Here is a 25,781-nt window from a genome sequence, read left to right as displayed (position 1 = left end):
CCCTTTTTGTTTGTAGGGCAATGGAGTATAACATACATCACAGACCAAAAATACAAGTAGGTCTACATCATCATTCTTTTGATGGCCCCATGGTGTAAGTCAAGCCCTGGAGCTGGTTACAGGACCTATTGCTTGATGGAACAGACTGTTAAGAACAGGTGTATGTGTGCCTACTGAATGCAATGTAGGCCTATACAAAGAAACAGTACAAGCAAAAACATGGTTTGTTTTTTTGTTTTGTTTTTTCATGCATTGGTTAATTTTGAGATTGGCTTATCATTATCATTTTGACTAATTTTGAGGTCTATTAGTAGGCCTAGGCCTTTACCTTACAAACAACCAAAAGCCATTTCTCAATCTCATTCTCAATCATGTCTCCCCAATTCTGAAATCTCCACTTCAGTTACACCAAACTTTCCCAGTTTTAGGCCAAATCATTATTACATTTCTTATTGTATGTAACATTTTATCCCCAAAACATGGCAAAAATGTAGGCCTAAGATATGTTCAAAAATTCCCTCTGTGAAACTATCCAAATTATGTCGACAAAATGCATCCTTAGGAATTAGAGTTAGAGAGTTAGCTTTAATGTTCAGATTGATGTTGCAAATAGAGGCACTATGTGGGTCATTGAATCATTACACAGGGCATTCAAAAATCTTTAATTAAAACAAACAAACAAACAAAACATAACCTACTTGTCCTACTGTGGAGTTTTCAAAAAAATAATGTCGCCTTGAGACCAGACTTCCATCAACATCCTGTTGACTTTTATTCCGCGGAGCCCTATTGGCTGGGTAACGGTAATGTTTTTGTAATGTCTGTGATCACAGGCCCAACATAAAAAGTACAGATGGTACGACCCACACCAGGAAGGACGTCCTCAGTATTGTCTGCTAGTTATTTATCTGCTAGTACAATGTGGATGTTTTAAGTCTGTTGTCGGTTAAGTGTGTTGTTGCTGTGTGAAGAAATATATGTAGTCAGTTGACTATGATAATAACGTTAACCGTTTTAGGAAACGAGCCACTTGACTTAAAAAGCGTAACGTTAGGCCGATCTCGAGGTTAACGTTTACGTGACGTTAAGGTTTCAAAAGTTGTAGGACAACTCGGTCATTTGGACAACCAGACACTTCTTGCTAATCATGTCGATGGAATATATTACTCCTCTCCACAATAAACGACGCCATGAAGAGGAGCATGGTAACTGGGAATGTCAACCGGTAACGTTAATGTTATGTTAACTTTATGTCGACAGCTAACGTTAACAGATCACTCACATTGCCCTTGCTATGCTATGCTAGCGATGAATGTGTAGATTGTACTGCAAGCGTTGTGTTTACAATGCAATATTTTGTGGTAGGCAGTGTAGTTATACTGTTACTTGCCTATTGATACATAATAATATAAATATATGTATAAATAAATAATGACTATTACAGTTACTTCTGCAACAACAGCAGCGAGTCAGGTTGCTAGCAGGCTAAATTAACTCCTAGCGCTGCAGGTTGGGAGTTATAACATTGGCTTGTAACATTAGCCAACTATTTTTATTGTAACGTTACTGCCTCGTATGCATTTATAAGATAACACGCTATACGAGTAGGGTGTATTAGTGGGGTTTATTAATGTTAGTGCTACTTAATCAGTCACGATGTATGGACTTAAACTGTGTTTACGTTTGCAGAAAAGGCTGTGCAGTGGAGTGGTTCATTGTCGCAACATTGAATATGGCGCGGTCGGCGAAAGTCCCATGGATACATGGGAGATCCAGCAGCAAGTCCTACCGAATGAGAACAGAGGCAACGAAGTCGTTCCTGTCATGGTAAATGTGACTATGATCTTGCTATTTGTGGCGTTCATGTTTGTCCTGTCGTGAATGTGTAACAGGATCCTATCAGATGTGCTACTTTTGATAAAGTCTGATAAGTTAATGGGTCCAGAGCAAAGTTCTCTCATGACATAATTTATGAACGCTCCCCATAAACCAGTGCCAAGTGCACCATTCTGTTTGTATTCTCTTAAGTAATCAACTGAAATAATATCCATTCTTTGATCTGCTCTACTCACTCAGTCATTTGAGGTTTGAATGAAACTGCAGATCGCTTACCAGTTTAATATGCTTGACCACACACGAGTTTGAATTATAATGGCCTTGCCCTTGATAAAGCTGACCAGTTTTTTCTCTCACTTGTTCTTTTTCTTTGTAAAGAGCACACCTCAAGGCAGGTCATCTGCACAGTGCTGCCCGAGATGTATGGCGGGTGAATCGGTAAGTGATGTTAACAGACGTGTTCTGCAAGTCACAGAATGTGATCATGATTTCGGAGTGTCTATTTACACCCCTGGTACGAATAGCCTTGGCCAGCTGAGCTATTCACACCCTGTGACATAACAACAAAAATACGTTGCTCACGTGCACAAAAAACATGGCGGACATTCGTTTTTTCGTCAGCAGAAGGTGAAGAATTCTGAAATGTTTTGGTACTAATATCTGTTCAGATTAAGTTTTAGATTGAAAAGTTGTGTTTTATTTTCATAATCTTGGTTCAGTGAACACATACAACCGTCAGTTTGTTAGTTAACAGAAATTTCGTGAATATGACGTTCAGTCCTATAAACTAAAAGTTTCCCTGCAAACACCCTTTACTTGTGAAAGAAGATAGTGCAGTGGTCACAGACCTGGGTGAACATGTGGGAGACCGGGGTACGATTCCCGTGTGATGCATTTTGGCAAAGTGAGTGTGCATGTGTACCAACGTCTCTGGAGTGAAGGCGCGAAATTTGAACAAGAAATCGGTTCTTAAACGGACGTTTTGATTGCAACAATTAGCTAGTTCATGCAGCAGGGTGTAAATAGCATACAGTACTATAAACACCAGGGTACGAATAGCATCCACTTCTAACTGTACATTGATGCAAACAGCATACCTTATTCAGAGTGTCTATTACACAGCTGAGCTATTCACACCCTGTTATGTAACAACAAAAAAACATGTTGCTTGTTTTTTTTAAATATTATTATTACATTGTGTGATCAATATGCCAGAATAAATGCACAGGGGTGTAAATAGCATACACTGATATTTGTACCAGACGGGGTATTAATAGAACACATTGCTGTGTGCACCGAGTCTACGAATAGCATACATTGATATTTGTACCAGGACGGGTACTAATAGAACACATTGCTGTGTGCACGAGTGCGAATAGCATACATTGATATTTGTACCAGGCGGGTACTAATAGGACATTGCTGTGTGTGCACCGGGGTACGAATAAAATTCACTTCTTATTGTACCAGGGTACGAATAGCATACACTGCTAATTGTACCAGGGGTGCAAATAGCCTTACCCTTATGATTTATATAGTCCAGTCCATTTCGACTTTAAGCAAATTTAAAAATGTGAATAGAGCTTAAATTGAGTTAAAATAGCCTTTTATTGACTTATAGGATTTTGGGAATTTCTCACCCTCTTGGAAAACCATCTATAGTGATATAAAATGCACATTTAGAACTATCTGCCTCAAGGCCAAGTTATCCTCATGCTGATCTCACTGGTTGAGAAATTAAAATTAAAATGTTTATTTGTTGATACTTTATTTACACCTTGGGAGAAGGCAGTGAATGAATTCTTGTTTTGGTAAAGGTAATAGACATACCTTGTAGAATGAAAAGGGCTCTTTTTTAGGTTACCCATGTCACATCAATGCTTTTCTGCTGTCTTCCATACAGGGACACATTAACCACATCATGGGATATTGATCATGATCTTCTGCAGAAATGCCTTTGCCATAAGTGAGAGGATGGCCAACCAGTCCTGTTTTGTAGATGCCAGATGCTTGTCCTACTGCACTATGCAACACAATGCATACAGAGAGTGCCTTGCACATTTACTTTATCTCTGCCAAGTACTGTACAACTCCGCTCCAACACTGTTTACATGTCCAGGTATTTGTAACGGCTGTATGGCCAGTCATCGGATAAATGATTTCTCACATTCTAGATGAATGAGTTAAATGTACTACTACAGTGTAGTTGATAAAACAGCCGTCCTCAGGACAAAGCCATGCCAGTTTTATATGGATATTCACAAAGGGAACCTCCAATCCAGGAAGTTGGTACAAAAATGTAACACATGCAGACACACTTGGAGAGAGAGAGTAGAGTTGCTATGATCAGTCATTAATGATTAGGAATAGAATTGTTGTTTGGTATGCAAATTATTGTTCTTTTTGCATAGTTATATGGTATGGAATAATTTCAGAAAATGTTGAGTAATTCTGAGTGGTCTGATTAATTAGTGATGTTTGACTTTACAAAAAGATAACTGACACAATAATTAGGAACATTTCAATAATTTAATTGAAATAGTTTAATTATTTATGGATTGATTTAATTGGTGTATCTCATAGATACTAATGGATTTATAGATATAAAATTACCCTTTTATAATGTCCAAATTAAAAAATATATATATTTGGAGAAATGTTGGGTAAAATCAGGTTTAAAAAAATCTGCATTCAAAATGTAGTATCCGTGTAGCTTAAACCTTTTCTTGGATTTTGTTCCGTGTAAACCTTTTTTTGGATTTTGTTCCATGTCATTTTTGTATAAACCATGAATGTTAATAATAGCAATATGTGTCACCGATGCAGTGGTGTTTCAGTGTATTCATTCCTGTGTGTTGGTTATGAGTCCGTATTGTCACCAAATCCCACAGCTCTGTTCCCCTTCCTCTGCACTCTGCACACAAGATGGTGCTGTGCGGTCTCTTTTGTTATCCTGAATCACAGGTCCTCACGCTCAATATCTCCATGAGTCATACAGCAACTTGTGTCTTGCTCTTGTGGTAATTTGCATAGTTCATTCATTTTTGTTAAAAACAACACTGTATCTGAGTGTAAAGCTATGATTAATGATAGATCACTATGTTTGTACATGAGGGAAGGGGCCATTTTCTTTTCTCATTATTTCACAGCAATTTTTCTAAAAAAAAAAATAAAATGTCCATGGAAAGACCTTATTTCCTAATTACTGTGGATACACAAACTAGTGCATACAAATACAGAGAATATATACAATGTCATCCTACAAAAACATAATACCTTTAATATCTGTACCTTTGCCATAATTTATTATTATTATTGATCCCAAAACCTTGGAGTTATTCATACAGAGGTTTGTCATATATGTGCCAATGTCTTGGTATTCATAAGTCATTGTCTCTGCTCTTGTAAGGTCTAAAGGAATTACTTCAGCTCAAAAGAAGCCATCAGGAAAGGCTGAAGTTTGTCGTAAGTCAGCCAAGATGGATTTAAGTGTATTACCAGCACAATCTCTGCTGTCCTCCCCCAGTGCAGGCTGGTGTACAAGGAGAAATGAGAGTATGTTCTCAGACAAAGCTTGACCTCAGGGAGGACGTGGCTCGGAGGGCCTAGATTTTCAATAATGTAAGACAATAAAGCTTAGGCTCGTAACCTGCTGCAATATGCTACAAGTGTAAGGAGCTTAGCGCCTAATAAAGCAAGGGGAAAGAACTCATCTTCAGACTCATATTTGGAGATCAAGGCTGCCCCCTGAACACTTCATAAAGACAGTAATGAGGTAGCCAGTTGTTATGGATGAGAGGATGTGCAGCTTTTCTTGCTGGTCAAGCCCGACACCTGCCATCTGATGTTCAAGATATGAATGAGGGATAGAGCGATTTCCACTGGGCTTTTATGACTGGTGCACATCTGTTTATTTTGAGGTTAACCCTTTGCTACGCGTGCTCCTCTCCCCGCCACCACTGTTGCTGACCTGCTGCTTGTGTCGTCTCAAACTTGACATTTTCATAAGTGGCCCAAGTTGCTGGTTTTGTCCTCAGGGGCTCTGGGGCTATTAGAGTTTTATTGTAGAGAACAGCAGGTCACGGTGCACTGGGGAGAAAAAAAAGCCCACCTGCGTTTTTGTTGTTATTAACCTAGGTGATGAAACACAGATGTGGTGTCTGGACATTTAAACAGCTCAGTGAATTCGTAATACAGAAATGCAGAATTTAGAAATATACAAATTAATCAAGTATTGCCTTTAAAATAACAAAAACTAAAATAAATAAATAAACAAATTCCATAGACAAATGTTGGCAGAGCATTCGAGGGCACCATCAGGAGGTAAGCGGTGGCAAGTTATTTCTCCGTGCTCTGCTTCCTAAACCTGGGCCCTTTCTCTTTCATGAATGTGTCCTTCACTGGATCACATATACTCTTACAGCATTTCCACCTACTTTGTTTATGGGGCTTTGATCCACAATATTCCAGTTAAAGTTACACTCATGTACTGCAAGGTGAACCTTTCGTTATTGTTCCCTATGGGAACTCAATACCCGTGGAGCCTGTGGCTTTTTCACCACAAAATCGAGTCCCTTTAGTAACAGAAATCTCTAAAGATGCTGAACAAAAGGTCAAACACAAAGACACATTTTTAATGCTCTCTTTAATGATACAGATTTGCTCCTGTTGCAGAATGTCACTAATTCTGCTTGTGGTTTTAACGGGAGTAAATATATCTGTGATTTACGGTGCACCGGCAATGTTAATATATGAAAGTATAAATGAAAATAAGGTGCTTAGGGAGTATATGATAAATCAGGTGGACACACATGCTAAAATCTTGACCTCTGCACCAAAATCCTACCCAAGCAGTCTTTGTAATGACATTGTATTATGGACAATCATAACAAAAAAAAGACTAATCTGCAAGCACTATTTGTTTCCCCTTTGATGTATGCTTCAACAGCCTTTGTGAATGTACAGCTCACACAATAGGGGACTATGAACATTGTGGATGTCTTTTTGTGTGTGTGGATAGAGAGGAAATGTTTGAATAATAGCTTGATAAAGGTGTCTGTCCTTGGTGTCAGAAGATATGCTGTCTCATGACTGTGGTCCAGCTAATGTGTTTTCCATTATTTTCAATGATTTTCCAGCTGACATAACAATCTTCCTCTGAGATCCTTGGAGAGATTTTGGAACTTGGTGAGTCAAAAATCCTCAGTCATATAAAACAAGAATTACCATGTATAACCCTTTGCTTTAGAAAGCAACAATTTATTCACATCTTATACTAATTAGAATGTTTTTGAGCTTTTTTTTAGATTGCTTTTACGTTTACTAATTCAACTGAACATTTCTCTGAAGTCTACTGATCCTGATAAAAAATCAATAGCTTATTTACAGAAAAGTACAAAGTCATGTTACATTTTTAATTTGCTTTATTTATAAGGACTATACACTGAGGGGGGAACTACAAACCCATTGGAACAGATTGATTTGCTATTGACATTGGTTCTGCAATCTTATTAAGCCCATTTAATTTTCAAGTATTAAATATTAAAATTAACAAGTAAGGGAATTGCTTTGCAATGAGCCGACATCAACATATGTTTTTTATTACAATTATCTGCGTTATTGGAATAATTGCTAAATTCAGGAAACAAAAGACACCCTATAAATAAGACACATTACTTGCACAGTATTTTATTATTACATTGCAATTTGCACACATTTGCAGGATTGGTTTTCATGCTTGATACAATTAGTGGCCAAAAGATGCTTAAGATATTTCCTTTATCAGTACTGAATAGTAGTAGTCAAACAGAGCTGTAAAGTTTGAAGGTCACTTGTCAATAAAAGGACATAAACAAAAAACGATCCTATCTGAACTCTTCTCTATATTGCACACTAGTATGATATAGAAGCTTCGGGAACCCAGGCATTGAGGCATCGGAAAATGGCCTCAAAGGTCATATTCTATATTAGTGGGGAAGGAAGCGGCAGCCATTGAACATACATGTATGCTGATTTAGAAAATGTTCAATAAAATGATGCAAAAAAATGCTTTTTCTAGCTTAACCCTATAAACCTCTACTAGTCTCCCTCTTGGGAAAAGAGACCTGAGCAAGACCCCTTTTCTCAGGAAAACAATGGCAAAAAGGATTCTAGTATATTGTTAGGGTTATTTACTTAGCTGAAATCACCTTTGTGCCTTATGCCTCGTGTCTTGACAGCGCTTTGTGTGCTCAAAGCAGTCCCTGAAGACGTTTGCAACATACATGGTATGCAGAGTGCCATTCTTGTGTCGACCTGCCAGTCAGCAGTCAGACGCAACCGATGGTGGAGGCACTGTTAGCGTTACAAAACACATGAAAGCAGAGGACTCTCAAAGACAGCTAATGTCAGGCAGCGTGTCAGGGAAAGCAGGTAGTTTTGAACCGAATGAAGCATCTAAAAGAGGAGCAAAGTGTGGAGGAGGGGAGATATGACTACTAATGCCCCGTGTTTTAGCTCGTTTCCAAGTGCCCATAAAGAATAAGAAGAGGAATGTGAATTGGCAATGCTTTCAGCGTCACACTGGCAGTGCCATTGGCTTGTTTGAGTCTTGAGTCTCTCGAGTGGTGGGGAATTTGGATATGTTTATGGCTGATCCACACACCTAAGGTTAAAATAAAATCCATGTCAAAGATGTTGTGAACCTACTGGACGTCCCTTGGGGAGAGAAGTAAAAGGTAAAAGGAATTAAGACACATCCTGTTCTCATAAACGTCTTGACTCGCATACTCTGGGTGGCTTACTGGCTTCTCTTAGGTCCACAAACTACATCGGACTTGAACCCTTCGTAATTAAATGCTTCATTTCTTTACCTCGAGCACCCAATCCAAATCAGCACATCACTGGAGCTTTTGCTAATTAGGGCAAAATATAAATGAAGACCGCATAAACATGGGGAACGTGTTAACACAGTGCAAGTGCTGTAGCTGGGCAAACATTCAGATTCCTTAGAAATAATTGCTGTGTTAACATTCTGTGCAATGATTGTGGGTCTGCAAAACTGTTTACATCGCAAAACAGGAACCTCCAGGAAATCCAACCACAAGAGATGAAAATAATGTGCCAATGGGTGTGATGAACACTCATTTTGCAAATTAGTGCTTCTTTAGAATGTAGTGATTAGTCAAAAATAAGTTGGAACATTGATGTTGAAGTTTTACTATAGAATATATGGATGTTTTTAATAGGCCTACATCTGAGAGATTTAACAATTTCCTTAGACTGCTTTTGTCTCACTGTGTGTATATCTCTCCCCTATAGTTATGCATAATACAGGATTTATTTACCCTGAAATTGTTGAAATACAGTAATACAAACAACTTTCCCCGAAAACTATTCCCAAGCTACTTCGAGTACATCTTGTAAAACAACTGAATATGTATTTGACCTTTCTTGTCAAGTCAACAAACAAAAGGAAATTCAGAATTTCTTAGGCTAAAATGTATTGCATAAATCAGCCTTATATAAGCTTTGTACAGCAATTAGCCCACAATTTTATGAAAATACAGTCTGTGTGGTTTATGCAACACACCCACATCCTGTGCTATCATAATAGTGTTTTGTTCACAATAATCATATTCTGAAAGTAACACATAGATGAGTGGTGTATCATACCTGAACCCATACGTGAATCAAGTATCACTCTTCACACAAACTTGTCATAGGCACACACGCACACACACACACGCACACAGTGAAAAATACTTGCTTGTGAAAAATGAATAAATGGTGTTAACCCTACGCATATGCATCTGCTGTTTTAAATTTAAAACGTGTTTACATTTTTTTCCACCTCCGTGCCACTCTCCAATGTCTCAAGCCATTCACCTTTTCTGTGAACAATAGCGACTTGCCATTATTTTGGTGTTTTCACAGCAAAGCCCTCCCTCTCCCCTCTGCTAATGAAGGAGCTTCACACATCTGCATGAGTTGCCACTACTGACGCTCTCTGCTCTTAGGGCTCTGATGCCACAGACCTTCTCTCCAACAATCTAAATCCCCCAGTTGTCTAAGCAGCGAGTGGAATAAATATATCATTTGCTGGCGTGCTATTGGATGTGGCTACTTCCGCAAACACAAATAATTACTTGAGCAAAACATCGTCTACTCCACTCCCTCAAAACATCCACCCACGCCACAGAGTTCTGTGCTCGACTGTAAGCACGCGCAATCACATTCAGGTCATCGCTAGGTTTGTGAAAGTATGCAGCCTGTCAGCTGTCTGCAGTCTACCGGTTTTGGGTTTGATGCACAATGCAATGCAATGTCAGGACCCGAAATCTTAGCACGGCTGTTTTCACTCCCACCGAGTGCTCCGTGAAAAGGTTCAGTCTTCGATGATGTTTTTACAGGGCTCCTGTCCTACTTGGGTGGGCTGCCACTACAGGTATGGGCATCAGAGAGTGAGGCCCATGGGCGGTCTCTTCACTGCCGCTCTGCGCGAGCCCAGCCCCAGTGGTTCCCTCCGTCAGCAACCCTATGTCTTCGCTGCCAAGTGGAGTTATGGAGATTTGTTGGAGGGAACTTTTCAATGCACACAAATCTGTCTGACACAATCTCATACGTTTGTACTGGGGAGGAGGATGTCTATTTGAATTCCAGTCAGCTTCAACCTTGTTCTCACAATGCAGACATTGTAATGACTCAAAAAGACTTCTGTGAAATATTCGGTCACTGCCAAAAAGAAATAAACTGATACATTTGTTTAAGAACTACACAACATGAGAAAGATCCACTGATGAACTCCCTTTATGTTGCCTCTTTGCAAGTGATTTCATTATTAAGGCCCAAGAACCACAGGAACTGAAGCACATAACGTTGTCTATTTGGAGTGTGTGTGTGTGGGGGGGGGATGAGGCTGGAGGTTAAGAAATGCAATTTTTTTGCAGGTGAACAACAAATGAAGTCATGTGATCATTTCTGATCAGCTTTTCATTCTCTCAGTCAGATAGGATGAACAGTGCTCCTGAGTGTACATCTCATGCAGCAGACACTGAGTAGGTCTCATCTCTGTAATATTTATTTATGTGATGCACACATGGAGAAAGAGTTGGTGCAGTAATGAAAGCGAAGGATTAGCAAAACTTCTACATAAAACTTCTAGACATATTCTATGTTGGATGCCATCCAAATCAATTTGGGGAACAACTGTCCAATTTACCTGCACATTATATTTGATAGTTTGATTATTAATATAATTCACCTCTAATCATGCCCTGTTGGAAAGTTTGTTACATTAAGGTTTTCCTCCCTTCTCAGTCCGACCAGGCCCATGTGTACATGATCATCCAACTGCAACACCAGTTGGAATTTGAAGGCTAGGTACATTTATAAAGAAATTAACTAGTCATTAGTGCACACTTTTTTAATATGTATTTACAGTATCAGTTTATTTACAATAATCTGGTTGGTTGTTGACTGATTGTCATTGTGATCGAGGCAACAATATCCATCTGACAACTTGCCATTTGCTTAACCAAATGGGGCTCTCCTAATCAAGCGTAATTTCTATGCATAAATAGGTTCTTCTCTAATGTATCACAGTTTTCCGGCCTGCTTTAGAAATAAAGATGCATGTGCATGCTTTCACCTGAAAACCTTGCTTGTATGTTTTAAGCCCATTTTGACCACTATTTCCTTAAAGAGCTCATACCACTCGCTGCAACAAAGGTCTTACTCAAGGTGCCTGTAGGTGGGGCACTATCACCACAAAATGGAGTTTGGAGCCAGTAAATCCGGCAATGACTTAACCCACGGGCGTGTTAGAACGGGCGTGTTAGAACGAATCTGTAGAGAGAAATCTGCTTTTTCTCTGTCCCAATTGCGAGATCCTCCAGATGTTATCATTTGAATCCATAACTCTGATGCTAATAGAAGAAATACGGAAAAAAAAAAAAATAACATGATTTTCACATAGCTTATTCATTGGTTTAAACATTACTTTCTTAACGCGCACTTGCGCTTCGAGATGTGCACTGCATCCACCCTCAAACCTTTGAGGTAAACTTTTAAATCGTTGAACCTAATTTATCACTAAGGCTGTACGTGAGGTTGAGCTGACCAAACTACATTTATTTTCAGACTCGATTTCCACTGGATATTTTACATGTTAATTGTCTAGAATAGGTCTCAGGTTCTTTATTCAGTTTTTTTTTCTTTTTTATATCGGTATTGCCTCGGGCAACGCTGAAGGCGCCCAAAACCGCACAGCTTCTCCCTCTTCATTTTAGTATCAGAATGAAAATGCTAATTATATGGCAACTGAGCCCTTGACATAATTTACCATTTTCACGTGTTTTACAGTCAAATAAATGTTGGATGTGTCCATAACAGGGCACAAGGCTCAATGTAATTCTACAGGATATATTTAGAACAATAATAACAATGACAAATAACAACAACACTAATAATAATAATAATAATAATAATAATAATAATAATAATAATTCATTTTTAGCTATTGGATGCGCAATGGCAAAACACGCAAAATGTTAAGACGGAAAACTGCACAGTAGCCTATACACTGCACTGTTACAGTTTTTCAACTTGTGATATATTTAAACTTTTAATTGAAGACTGGATTGTATTAGGACATCTGGACTGACGGTATCAAAGCTGACACCAGCGTCCCAGAGGTTGCTGAAATTTCAGAGTTAATTAGAACGATACATGTTTAATTAAAGCCAATTACAATATCTAAAATGACCTAATCGAAGACTGTTTCCACAGTGAAGGTGCCCTTAGTTCTTCTTTATTTGCATTCATGCATCTTAGCATGCGTTAGTTTTACTTAGTTTAAAACATGTTTTGTGAACTTTTTGGATTAAAGGGTTATTTTTTCCGTCGATTTATCAACATGTGTCAGCGCAAATCATTCTGCACGCCCAGTCTGTATGTTTGCTATAATAAAACATAATATAATAATTCATAGCCATGCAAACATTATTAAAATTTTTCCAAATATGCTTTAGCTGACCTTTTCTTTTAGCTTGAAATGAGCAGATCAGAAAGAAAAGAAACTTACAAGACGATGTTTTACTGAAAGGACAACACCACTTTTTTTATCCAGCACTAAAATTATAAATAGTTCTTAGGCTATCATTAACTTATGCCTAAATCATTAACCCTACATAAGGCAGACGAGCTAAAGGAATGTAATAAAGTATGCTATACTTCATTGAATATGATGATGCTTCGGTGAAGAGCAAATTGATCTCGGACTCATATGCTACTTTGCCAAAAGGAGGCGCTCTTTGTCAAATTTCAATCAGGAAAATCAGTGAATCAGTGAATCAGGCTTTGTGTTGCCTTTGAAACCAAGTCATTTGTACTTTCGTGTATTTGAACAGCGTACACACAACTCGTTTGTGTACTTGTTATGTGTAGGCTATATTAAACTATATTTTACCCATTATTTAATTATTTTAAAATAAGGAATATGCTATGTCACAATTGAACTGCCTTCAAGTTGAATATTTGGGTTGAAACAAAACTGTTTATAGAAATGTAATTTCGAAAATAGGCCTTAGCATTGACCATATGCATAGGCTTTACTAATTTGATTCTCTCGTTATGGCTGAACATAGGTCTATTAGACAACCGAACACATGCAATCCTTATATGCCTAAATGTTTTCACGATTTTGAGAATACCTGTTATCACTATTGATAACAATAGTCACCACACTTTCATATTTGCCATGATTAAGAAATAACTCGTTAAACACGACTCATGCAGTAAAAATATCACGCAATATCTGGCCTTGAATATCTTGATGTTTGGCCCAAGTGTGCAATGCACGTTTTGATTTCGGATGTTCGTTGCACACACACACACACCATCAACACAAACACACACCATCAAACACACACACACACGCTCAGATACAAACACGCACGCTCTACATGTACACAAACTCACTAGACTAGGCGCATAGGCCTGTGACGAGAAACCAGTAATTTGGGATTAAGTCACAGAAAACACGCAGTTGGGGCCTACAAATATATTAATTTAATTAGAAGGCGATATTTCTTTATGAATTTTATGAATTGTTTGACGGGGCAAATGTAAGATACGCGTTAGATTGAATCACTGGTGCTTCAATGGACTATTTTATTTTCCGCAAATAGTAGCCTATGGCTACACTTCTGGACACGCACAATGCCAGAATACTGCATCACAAGCGATCGCTCTACGTGGTTAACTTACACATTGCCAGCATTTTAAACTTGTATTATGAAGTGTTTGTACCGAGTGATTGGACGTGTGGATAGTGCCTCGGTCACAGACGAGGATGCGTCTTGCTATGAATTAATGTCAATTAAATGCAGCATGGTTTTAAGTTTAATTTGGTCTGTTTCAAAGAACTGCACAACTTTCTTTCAACTCGACTTTCCATTAACGTTTGTGTGTTTGGAAAAATAATGAATCATTTGGCCCTTTTTTCAACTATGCTGTACATGTACTGATGAGGCTCCCATCCCTGTACGTTGGCTCAACGCGCTTCTCGTCTCATGATGTGTAGGCAGCGGTTGCGTCTTGGGCTTGCATCTAACATTACAGACTTGCTGGTCTGGCCGACGAGGGCTGCAAATAGGAAATCGGTGTATATTTAAGCTTGCTCTATGCGCTGGTATGATGTGCAGAGGACAGCTGGGCAATGGCCATCTGACTGACTTTGCCTTGACATCTGGGAAACCCACTGGTGTGTGGCACGCGAATCGGTTGATGTCGCTATTTAAATGCAAATTTGTGGGGGATCATTGAAGCCTCACCCCGTAAATTCACACAAAAGGAACACTTCACACACAATAAGGAGGAGGGTCGTTTCTTCGGGAGGTCTTGGCAACACCAAGCAAATCTTATTCAAAGCCACACACCTTCTGCATGAGTAACTTTCCTTTTGTCCGGTGTCTACTATTAGCACACTTCTCAAAATAAGATCTAACATTGGGGACATAACATTTACATTTCTACAGGGCTGTGCAATTTCAAATAGCCTGCATATGCCTACACAATATATTATTATTATTGTTGGTATTATTATTATCATTATTATTATCATTACTATTGTTATTGTTAGTGTTGTTGTTATTGTTATTATTATTGTCGTCAATAATTATAATGTGGTATTGGTGTTTATTTTATCTCTTATATTTGAAGTTATTTTATAGTCCTTATTAATCATTTGTGATCATGTAAAATAGCACATAGACTACAGTTTGGAATTGTCCTCTTCTGGTGTGACCACATCTGTGTATATGCACAGTGTGCAATGTAATCAGCATATGACAGCCTCTCCCCTAACATTAACCCATATATCACATGAAAATGGTCTACACTGACATTGTGAATGAGACAAAGTTTCTCTACATTTGTTGATCCTAATTTATTTAGCCTACGCGGAAGCCTTTAAGAAGAGTCAAAAGTAAAAGTTGGTGAATTAAAGAGCGCATTTTCCACGCTTTGGATCCAGGACCAGATGATCCTAGAAAATGAGCTGAAATAGATTCAGGCTCAGCGCCTGTTGTGAAGAGCAGCTGATTCCCCTATTTCTGTCCAGATGGCTTCTGAACACAGATTTGCATTCATTTTCGCCTAATATCTTCCAAAATAGAGGGGCAGCTGCATTTGTTGTCAAATAAGGTTTAAAACTCCTTTTTAGGACAGGATCGTTACCTACGTGATGGGGTTGTCGAACTTTTCCTCTGCTTCTCCAGTGAACAGTATCAGCTTTAAAAGGATTTGTCTTAAAACCCTAATTTGGTAATCAGATTGAGATCACCCTAATCTGTAATCTGTTGTAGAGATACAGTACATAGGCTAAGCGATAACTTTTTTCAACCATTGAAAATACAGCAGTTGATAAATATACGCACGATTCAAGTTGTTTTAAATGTCTAAATAAGCACGTGTATATGTTGGTTACAAATGAAAAGGATGACATTTTTAATCGCCTTTCACTTATACACAGAGCATGCCATCTGAAGAAAAGACGCTCGGCAACATTACACACACCCTTCAACATACGTTCATAAGCAGTTTACACGTGCGTAACGTCAAATTTAAAACTTCAAAATATAATGTATATTTAGTACTTAAATTTTACTAATCTTTTTTGAACATGTAATCTTATTTACTAAAATAATCATAAAATATAATTTTATTATACTTACGTACTTAATTAGACGACCAGGCAATGTAATGGATTTTGAGACGAGGCAAGAGCAACAGCTTTGATAATTCACTTATCTTTGGCAATAGTCATTAACCCCCAACACCAGCAAAATAGATTGCTCTCTAAAACACATCTCTCTTCCTTTCTACGTCCCCCATCCCACCCCTTTAGTGCACAGGGCTGCGAGTCCCTTGATAACCCAAGTCGGACTTCGATTTTTGTCGATTAATTAAAATATGAACATACACACCCTGACAACTGACAATATGACTCTTCTGCCTTGCAACCCCTACAAGACTGCGCATCAAAATCGGTAGCTGTTACTCCATACAAATAGTGTATGTATTATAGTAAAAGACATCCACGGTCCGCACCACAGCCGGGGAGGTTGGCCACTGTATCCCCTAGGTAACTTTGCTCCCAGTGCTGTGGAGGAAGTGCACCAAAATTAACGAGAATTATCGCCTACTGAAAAAACTATGTATCAGACAATCAGTGCATGGAATCGCTTATGTCAAGACCACATAGTTTGGGCTTTAAAGGGAATTACATAGCTCTCATTGAGGCGTGGGCATTGAGCTGCATATATTCATCTCCGCTCACAACGTGTAGCCTACCCAGCATATGCATTTACATGTCATGTTTCTTGATAATAAATATCAGTTTACGCAAAAGGATTTTGGACGTATGCTCTATTCAGAGCCTCGCAAATTGCTACGTGTTGCTGTGCATTGTAAATCCATTGGTTGTCAGTGGTCAAAACACTGCTTCACATCAGTGTCTAATAAGGGTCTTCCGAACCGTGACTGTCATCTGCATGTCACACTCACTGAGCATCTGACATGGGTAATGTTTTTGTTGTGATTCCTAAATCACAACGCGCAACGCATCCTTGCAGTGACTACTGATAGCCTATACTTCTCATCGTATTCAGTAGAATGTGTGACTTGTTTCATACTTTTCCCTGGCTCTTCTTCGGTTATTACAAATGCAGCATTAACGAGAGTAACATGACGTACCTGCACTAAGTCATTAATTGCATTCCTAATAACATTTAGCAACATCTCGCAATGCCCTGTTCGTTTTGTAGTGGGGCTATTGTGAGTCAATAGCTCACAACTCAATAAAATGTTCATTCCGAAGGAGAACCTTGTCAATGAAAGGAAAAGTGGCGATGTGGTTCTCAGGTTGCAGGAATAGTAGTAGTATGTAGCGCACTCACAGATTCAAGCACCGCCAGCGACAGGAATTGTCAGCCTTCCATATTTGGTCAAAGCCACGCCCAGTGCGCGTCATATTCTGACAGTGCGGATCCCGTGGGCTTAGAGTTTTGGCTCCCGGGAAAGGTTCCATTCCTAGGGGATAGAGGGCTGAGTTTTGTATGCTTCCATCCATTCTGCAAGACGCTAAAGGCCCCTCATCAACCTCTCCTGTGTCCGGGAACACCTCCATGGTAATCATTTTTTCGTTTATTTGTCTTTTGGAGCCGGAGCGCCTTGCCAGAAGTGGTCGATTCAGCAGTGTCCTGAAGCTTTTTTGATGCTGTTGTAGGATGACACTAGCCTGAGAGCATCAACACATCACAAAGTTACAAGAAATGTTTTAGCGAATTGAAAAGAAACACCAACAATATCCTGATATTTCAGCGACTTCTTCGGCGAAAGGATCACGGTCCAACAAGCATAGAGAGGCATCAGTTTCCTACTCTGTAAATTCTTCATGTCGTGCCAACGCAGGACGGGTTGAAGACGGAAACAAGACTTGTGAACTGGGTTTTCTTGCTACAAATCAAGAAGGAACTCTTCCTCGTGTCTTCGAGACTCTCGGAGAAAAGACGCACGAAGCGCGTTTCTAATTTCACTTCTTTGGCTGGAGCTGGTTTGTACGAAAACTGTTTTAATGTTTGGAATTCAGGAAAATATACCAAGAGGAGGGACGACTATGAAAGAGGAACCACTGGGCAGTGGGATGAATCCGGTCCGATCGTGGATGCACACAGCTGGGGTAGTGGATGCTCAAACTGCCGCCCAAAGGTACGTTTGCCAAAACATCCGATTTTTAATGCATTTCTCAGATCGACCCTAAATCCCCACAATGCCATGTATCAATTACAATCTCCCAGTGCACCTCTTCAGCCCCTTTCCCTCCGTTCATTACATCATATTACTGTTAAAGTGACAAATCAAGAAATCTCCTGTCTCTAAAACGTGCTTTCGCCATCTCCAATGTTTTCATTAGCTACATCTATCTCAAGTGTATCTCCCTATTTAACCGAGATGGTTTCTTGTGTTTTCCCCGCAGCGGTGTGGGTTTGGCTCGGGCACATTATGAAAAGCAACCGCCATCCAACCTCAGAAAATCCAATTTTTTCCACTTCGTCCTGGCTTTGTATGATAGACAGGGACAGCCCGTGGAAATCGAAAGGACCGCTTTTGTGGACTTTGTGGAGAAGGAGAAAGTAAGCGTTTATCGTGTTAATTTCACTTAAACTTATGCACTTAACACTGTAAAACTAGGTCGTGGAGTACACACGTGCACTTACTGTTGATAGGGGCTCCTTGCAAATGTCAAAGCTTACCACACAACACTTTCCCCATTTTTAAAAACATCATACCTTTTATATATATATAAACTAATTTTGTTAAATGAGAATAATTATAGACCTCCTGCCTCGGACATTAATAAACACTTTTGTCTGGAACTGGAAAAACATATAGCCAGGCATACTTCAAAGACATTTATTGCAGAATAAAGTAGTGGCACATGGACATGTGTAGTAAGAGTGAAAAATAAGTGCACACCTCTGATTGAGACGTTGCTTATTTTCAGGAGCCAAACAGTGAAAAAACTAACAATGGGATACATTACAAACTGCAGTTATTGTACAGCAACGGTAAGTGACAATTATCTAAACCGATTCTATGCAAGAATTACCACTCAGTGCAAAAGTAAAAAAAAAAAAAAAAAAAAAGACAGAGAAGACTGAACTGACTTTCACATCATTAGCCTATGAATTTGACTTTTGTTTTTGGCTTATCCATGCATAGGACTATTTAGTTTACAGTATGTAGAACAATGTGACTCTGCAGTGATTTATTATTGTTCTTGTTAAAGTTTTTTTTTCTTTTCATAAAGCTCTTACGCATCATATGTCTTTAGTATTTTTATTGTTATTTGTGCAACATTACCCCTGTAGAAAAGCATGCGATGTGAAATTAACCGTGGTAAATATATTGTTTAATGATTATTAGGTAATTAAAGCAACATGCGACTTATTTTTACAGGCGTCAGAACAGAACAGGACCTTTACATACGATTAATTGATTCCATGACAAAACAGGTAAGTCCTTTACATTATGCTATTTGCTATTGCATGATTGACAGGGAATTGCGCGCTGTCTAGTTCTGATATTCTCACAAAATAATAATTCATTATCAGAATGTTTAATAAATCTAAACACAAACCATGAAAAAGCCACGAAAATGTTTTATGTAGCGTAGCTACAATACTGGAACAGATGTGTTCTGGTGTATATTATAAAATAGTATAAAAATAGTAATTCAATTGTGGTTATTTTAATTGAGGGTTGTGGCAATAGCATCAAATGTGGACCTCTTACCGGACAGAGAACAACTATCCTTGCCCCATTATTCAAGTTCTAAGCTCCAGGGGTCTCCCGAATCCGTCTGTTTCTGTAGCATTTAATACTGGACACGTTTCTGTAATTTGAGTGATGTGAATGATAGTGTTCCCCATGCATTTTGGTAACAGTAGGCTAGCTCGGATCATATTGTCAACATGAGATACTTGAATATGTTACTGTTAATTTGATTATAAAGCCACTTTTATTGGCCGCCGATTTGAGAGGTCATGCATGAAGTAAAAAAAGGCATTGTTCATTATCAGTGTGCGCGCCTTGTTTAGCCCCAATTAATTCATTTTAGTTGCCTACCGAATCCTTATCGTCACGCTTTTGAACAACTTAAACTTTGCTTCAGATGGAACACATTTACTATTTCAACTGAGGGAGTATATATTTAAGATTCAAACTCCACACATCATATGCTATGTTTTACATCAATATCAATTGACTGTTTTGAAATATGGGCTATCCTATTTACACTGCATTGAGAGAACCACTTGGTTGCAATATCTTGCTTCCTACTCAAGAGCTGTTTTTCCCCTGCATATAATCGCTGTTGTCTGAATCGCTTCCTTTTGAAAGAGTCCCTTTTTATTAAGCACTATTTGATATTATCTTGTGTCTTTCCGTGTATTGGCAGCTCTAATACAACAGAAAAATGAACGTTTAATCTCACATCTCGGTGATGCGGTCTGTACATGATCAAAGAGTCAATGGCGCTGAACAGTCAGTTTATGGATTTCCGTATCTTCAGGAGAGGGGAAGAAAATAAATCACAGCAATATACATAACTATCGCGTTGCCCAAGTAACACATGCAGATGCACTTAAAATACAACTCAAGCAAGCTACAAATAAAATGAGATAAATATCAACTAAATATTTCCTCCAACACAAGAAAATATAACATACTTTATTTGACTGTATCATGAGTGACTCCTAACAGTAAATGGAAGTGTTGTCTTGATAGTGATGGCTAGTTATATCAGTCGCTTCACGCGTTTCATCTCTTATTTATTTTTGCTTATTTTTATTTTACGCTTTCTGTTTGTTCCTTTACTGACGGCCAGAGTAACTGGATGGCCTCCCTGTTAATGAACTGGTATTTTCCCCTTCTGCCGCGGCTTTGCTTTTGTACTGGAGTCCGCGCGGTAGTCACAGGCGGGCGCGTTGGAGTGTGCTCTACCATAGTACATCATAGACACAGGGAGGGAGGGAGAGGGAGACGGAGCAAAAAAGAACTGAAGGCGAGCGCACCTACAGCTTTACGCCATCTGTTAAAGCCAATGCTCAAAAATTACTCAACCATACCCCCGACACCGCTTTTTATCCAAAGAAAAATCATTGTTAGCGCTCAAAATAAACAACAGATTGCCCATTAGCACTTTCCCCCCAAAATATCTACAGATTATAACCACGTTGATGTATACGGTTATGGGTATTATTTACCGTGCCCATCTGCATCTGAAAAGCATTATGTGTCTGATTTCCACTACCGCTGTAAGATTTTAAAAACATCTTAAAGACCTTAAAGTCCGAGCATGTGACATTATTGTTTTTATGGTGCTACTCTCCTCTTGTAGAGTTTCTGAGACAATATTTCCAAACAGTGATTTTAAAAGGGTCTGTGTCTTATTTACATATGCAAATAAATAAGTATAGTTGTTGAATGGACTATAGGCTACCAGTAGACTATGTGCTCGAAATAATATATTTTTTATTTATTCACACAGTCAATGACATCTATGCTCGTACTTGTGACACACTCAATTGTAAAAATAGCGAAGTCGTCAATTATAGGCTACTTAATTGATATTAATTGTGTTTTAATTATAAATGGATTTGTTTAGATAGTTTTGCATTTTAGCTACTAAATATGCTTGGCCATGCTCTATTTGTACTATGTGTAGCTCTTTACATAGAAAACATAACCAAGCAAAATCTAAAATATATCTATCTTTTTGTTTCAAGGCTATTATTTATGAGGGCCAAGACAAAAACCCAGAAATGTGCCGTGTCCTTCTTACACATGAAATCATGTGCAGGTAAGAAACATTATTGACGCATGGCGTACTACATTAATTTACCACCTCTGCGTGAAAGCTCTCTGATTTATCGCTGTTAATAAAATGTTTGATGTTTGAATTTAGTTATCTTTATGCTTTGCGTTATGGTTTGTACATTTTGACATGAGCCCTACCATGGTCAGTGTGTTGGTCAGTTGTGTTGTTAATTAATTAATAGTTAACAGTTCATGAAGGCCATATCGAGAGTTGATATATTTTGTGTTGCGTATTGTTCTCAACAGTTACTTTGGTCTTTCTATTGACTGGGCCTGCAGTTGTTACGATAAAGTGATAGTTTCTGTCAGTATTAGGCCTACTGCGGTGAGGTAAATAAAATTCAATCAGGTCATTGATGACATCGGACTCCAGAATGCATTTGACTGGACGCACGAATACGGAAGCATTTAAATGCATAAACATGCACCCCTCTGCAATCGCTAAAAACAGAAAGAGTCTGGTTAGCCACTCAACTCTCGCGCATGAGAGAGCTGAGGGTTGATGCGCACGAGGCTAACCTCATCTCGGCATGGTTCTTCATTGTTATGAAACTACCTGAGCTATAGCAGCAATTTATTAAATCGTCACACCCTTGGACACGGTGTTTTAAGGCAGCACGTGTGGTCTCCGGTCAGAATATTGCAGTGTGAACATGAGAAACGTTTGGGTCGTTTATGAATCCGAGCTGGAATAAGCGCCTCACTCAAGGGGACAAAGAGTCTCTCTCCCCTTCCGTATTTTTTTTTCTATATTGAGATGTAGTAGAGCTCAGTGTTATTTTTGTTATTAAATTCTTGCTGAAAGTATGCTTTAGAGATAAGACCTTATTTTTACCCCACCTTTCCAGAACTGTTATGTATGTAGAAAAGGCACAGATGTGAAAGGGAGTCATAAGAGGAGAACTATAGACTTTCTTTAATCACTTTAGCTGTCAGCTTTGGGTAGCTTTACATACTCTCCATACCATATGGTGTTAATTTAGCTAATTTGGACATGTAACCATTATACAAGTATTCCTTTAACAAATACAAGTAGCATAACATTTTTTGTGTAATTTCAGCATGAATTAAACCCACCATTATGGTCCAGTGGTACCACTGGTAAACCTTTGCAAAATGTAAGCATTGTCACCACTTTGTGTAAGATTGATGCTGGCTTTTGAGCTTGTAATTAATAAATGCCCCACAGAAATACTGGTTGAAGGTGGCATCTTGCATCCTCTCCAGAAATAACAGCTTGACAATTAGAGGTAAACAAAAGCTGAAGCTGTGAAAAGTTATTCCCCTGCCTCCTGGCATCGCCTCTTCTCAGTTCACTGCTAAGGCAAACACCACAACATGTTGTTTTCCATCTTTTAGCAGCAGCGCATTGCTAGATGTTTATTCGGCGCGATTCTCAGAGAACCACACCAATCAACAGCGGCAAACATGGCCATGATCATCAACTAGCTTCATGACTGATTTGAAGTGGGAGGGGGGGGGGGCAATGAAAAAGACACTGCCAACCAACCATTGCACACAGTAGAGCTTAACCAATATGTTAAAAGGCTTCAGTTGAACCTGTTTTTGACTGTCACATTTGTTTTCTTCCTCTCCCACCAAAGCCGGTGTTGTGACAAGAAAAGTTGTGGGAACAGGAATGAGACCCCTTCAGACCCGGTCATCATTGACAGGTAAGGCGTCATTTTTGTTTTGTTCACCACGTCTCTCCTCTCATGTCCTCAAGATGTGTGCTTGTTGTCCTCCCAAGTCTGTGCCAGGTTGAGCTCTCGCCTGGTCTGTGCTGTTTGTTGTTGTGCGCCGTTGTGATGCACAGGTGGGTTGACTTGGAAACCTGGTCGTCTCTGTGGGGATTCAGTAATTGCTCGCGAGTTGTCAGGGGAAGCAGTTTCGCCGGCCTCTCCTCGTGCTGTGAGGAGCAGTTTATACCTAGTGAGCTGCTGGCTTTCAATTCAGAGGTGGATCGTCTTCATCCTCATTTGTTAACAAGTGTTTTCATTCTGTTTCCCTCCATCTGATTGCCATTATTCTCGGAGTTAGCAGTGGAAATACTTCTTGGCTTCTCCACATGAGTGTTTGGTTCACAGGATAGTGTAGTCTTGCATAAAAAGTCCTTTACATTGGTGTTGTTTTTTAAAGTGTGTATGTGTAGAATGTATGTATGTATGGAATTTTCATGTCTGATGGTCATGTGATTAGAATATTAGGGGGTGGTTGTATAAAATTGATTACTGTGGGGGCTGCAATGACTGGAACTGATGTTTAGGGGATTTTTTTTCGTATGTTTAATCACCTTGTACATATCACTTTTTTATACAAATTTTCCTGGTGTGATTTTAATTCAGATTTAAACAGTAGAATTGTTATGATGATAATAGGCAGTAACTGCAATACTCACAGTAGAAATAATTTGTTGATGATTGCAATTTAATAATCACTTGTAATAACCACAGTGAGTCAGTCGGACATAAACCAGAGGACAAGACAGTGTTTGAAGTTCAGGCTCTTAAGTGTTAGTGAGGTAGAACAAGTCCACCTTGCTCCATAAATCCAGAATCCACATTGCTCCCACATGCAGTAAATGACCATGAACCCTCCGTGTCTGATGCCAGCGCTGGGAGCGCGAGTGGCCCTGTGAACTGGCAGGGGAAGGCAGCTCGGGTATTTGACAGACCTCACTGTTGCAAAAAGTTCCTCTCAGAGGGAGAGCTGTGCTGTCTACAGGCAGAAATGAAAGCAGGAGGAGAAAGACGACGAGTTGGGCCCGGGCAAAATATGCACCACCAGTGGATAGCAATGCTAATGTTTGACTAGCTGAAATAGCTGTTTGCTTAGTGGAGAATGTTTGGTATCTGACAGAGAGAACATCTCTCTTATTAGTAATCAAATAGGGCCCACCAGTTGCTGCCGTCAGTCAGGGACTGGGTCCACCGTCGGAAAATAGGTTTCACATTCTGGAGGGCTGATTTTATGGAAAGAGTCGTATGCTTTTCAGGCAGCATGTATTTTGACATTGTTGCACATTCTGGGGTTATGATGTCTGTGTTTCCTTTGGTGTCTCATTACTGTCATGGGTGAGAGGAAACACAAATAATATTTGTGATTTCCTTTCCTCAGTCGTCTACAGACCAGGAAGTCACCGCTATGTCATTTCAACATCTTACCCTTTAAGTACTTTTTAAACAGAGTGCATTAAAGCATCAGCTTGCATAGTTAGATGTATGGGGAGTATATTCAGAAGCTCCAAACGGATTTACAAGTAACCCTTATTGTGTGTGTGTGTGTGTGTGTGTGTGTGTGTGTGTGTGTGTGTGTGTGTGTGTGTGTGTGTGTGTGTGAATGGTAATAAGTAGGATGGCAGGGGTTAGATTTATGTGCTGCTTGCCTCCACTCTGTCCCCTGTAATAGGGGAGTAAAGGGGGTTTGTTTTGCTACGACACACTGAAGATAAAACATGCATCACTTCCTCCCCCTGGTGCCTGGGAAGTCTCAGCTCCATGAAGTCTCTTTAGAGTTCGAGAATGCCAGCGATATAGTATATAGTTGTCTTCAAAGTAATATAAGGTGAACACTTAACAACAGGGTGTCATTGATATTTAACACATTTGCTCTTCCTTCAAATTGCCTCTCTTTGTATTGTTGCTAAATAGAGTTGAACGTATCATTTGTCTCCAGTCTTTGTGGTTGAATCTGGTGCACAATGAGTGTAATATAAGTAAAATAGGAAAAGGAGTACTGTGGAGGAGAGGATTGGGTCCCATGCACGGGAGAAAGGGAAGCAAAAAAGGAGGGATATTGTCGTAAGTTCAAACAGTGGATAAAAAAGCTCACATTTTCATTGTGATGTGGTTGAATGGGAGCGGAGTATCGTTTTCATAGAGGAGGGATCCGTTCTGTGGTATCACAAAAGCAGATGTTCCTCATTAGGCTCTTCCATTGTCTGCATATCACAACCATGAACAGATGATTTTTTCCCAATGCACCCAGAACATTCAGCCAGTGACTGTTGCTACACAAGCCTTAGA

General features: G+C 39.2%; 2 protein-coding genes across 22 annotated transcripts in view; both read left to right on the top strand.

The window, feature by feature from the left end:
• Positions 1-819: 819 nt before the first annotated feature.
• On the top strand, positions 820-5,015 carry si:ch211-221j21.3. Its single transcript, XM_048233864.1, has 4 exons — positions 820-1,225; positions 1,690-1,827; positions 2,215-2,274; positions 3,740-5,015. The coding sequence occupies exons 1-4, from the start codon at positions 1,148-1,150 to the stop codon at positions 3,767-3,769; spliced, it is 306 nt and encodes a 101-aa protein (XP_048089821.1). The 5' UTR covers positions 820-1,147; the 3' UTR covers positions 3,770-5,015.
• Positions 5,016-17,257: 12,242 nt separating this feature from the next.
• The window catches only part of ebf3a (EBF transcription factor 3a), a 94,639-nt gene continuing 86,115 nt past the window's right edge, over positions 17,258-25,781 (top strand). For 6 of the 21 annotated variants that reach the window (XM_048233118.1, XM_048233124.1, XM_048233117.1 and 3 more), the window contains exons 1-6: positions 17,258-18,084; positions 18,353-18,509; positions 18,881-18,944; positions 19,336-19,391; positions 21,666-21,739; positions 23,361-23,429. In XM_048233118.1, coding sequence (XP_048089075.1) covers positions 17,951-18,084; positions 18,353-18,509; positions 18,881-18,944; positions 19,336-19,391; positions 21,666-21,739; positions 23,361-23,429 — 554 coding nt within the window. In that variant the 5' untranslated portion in view covers positions 17,258-17,950. The remainder of the gene's footprint in view (positions 18,085-18,352; positions 18,510-18,880; positions 18,945-19,335; positions 19,392-21,665; positions 21,740-23,360; positions 23,430-25,781) is intronic. The other 15 variants (XM_048233120.1, XM_048233119.1, XM_048233108.1 and 12 more) reach the window with 4 other exon arrangements.

Source organism: Alosa alosa, chromosome 22 (genome assembly GCF_017589495.1).
Source record: "Alosa alosa isolate M-15738 ecotype Scorff River chromosome 22, AALO_Geno_1.1, whole genome shotgun sequence".
NCBI lineage: Eukaryota > Metazoa > Chordata > Actinopteri > Clupeiformes > Clupeidae > Alosa > Alosa alosa.
The sequence above is the reverse complement of the archived record's forward strand: the minus strand, read 5'-3'. Positions and strand labels throughout refer to the sequence as shown.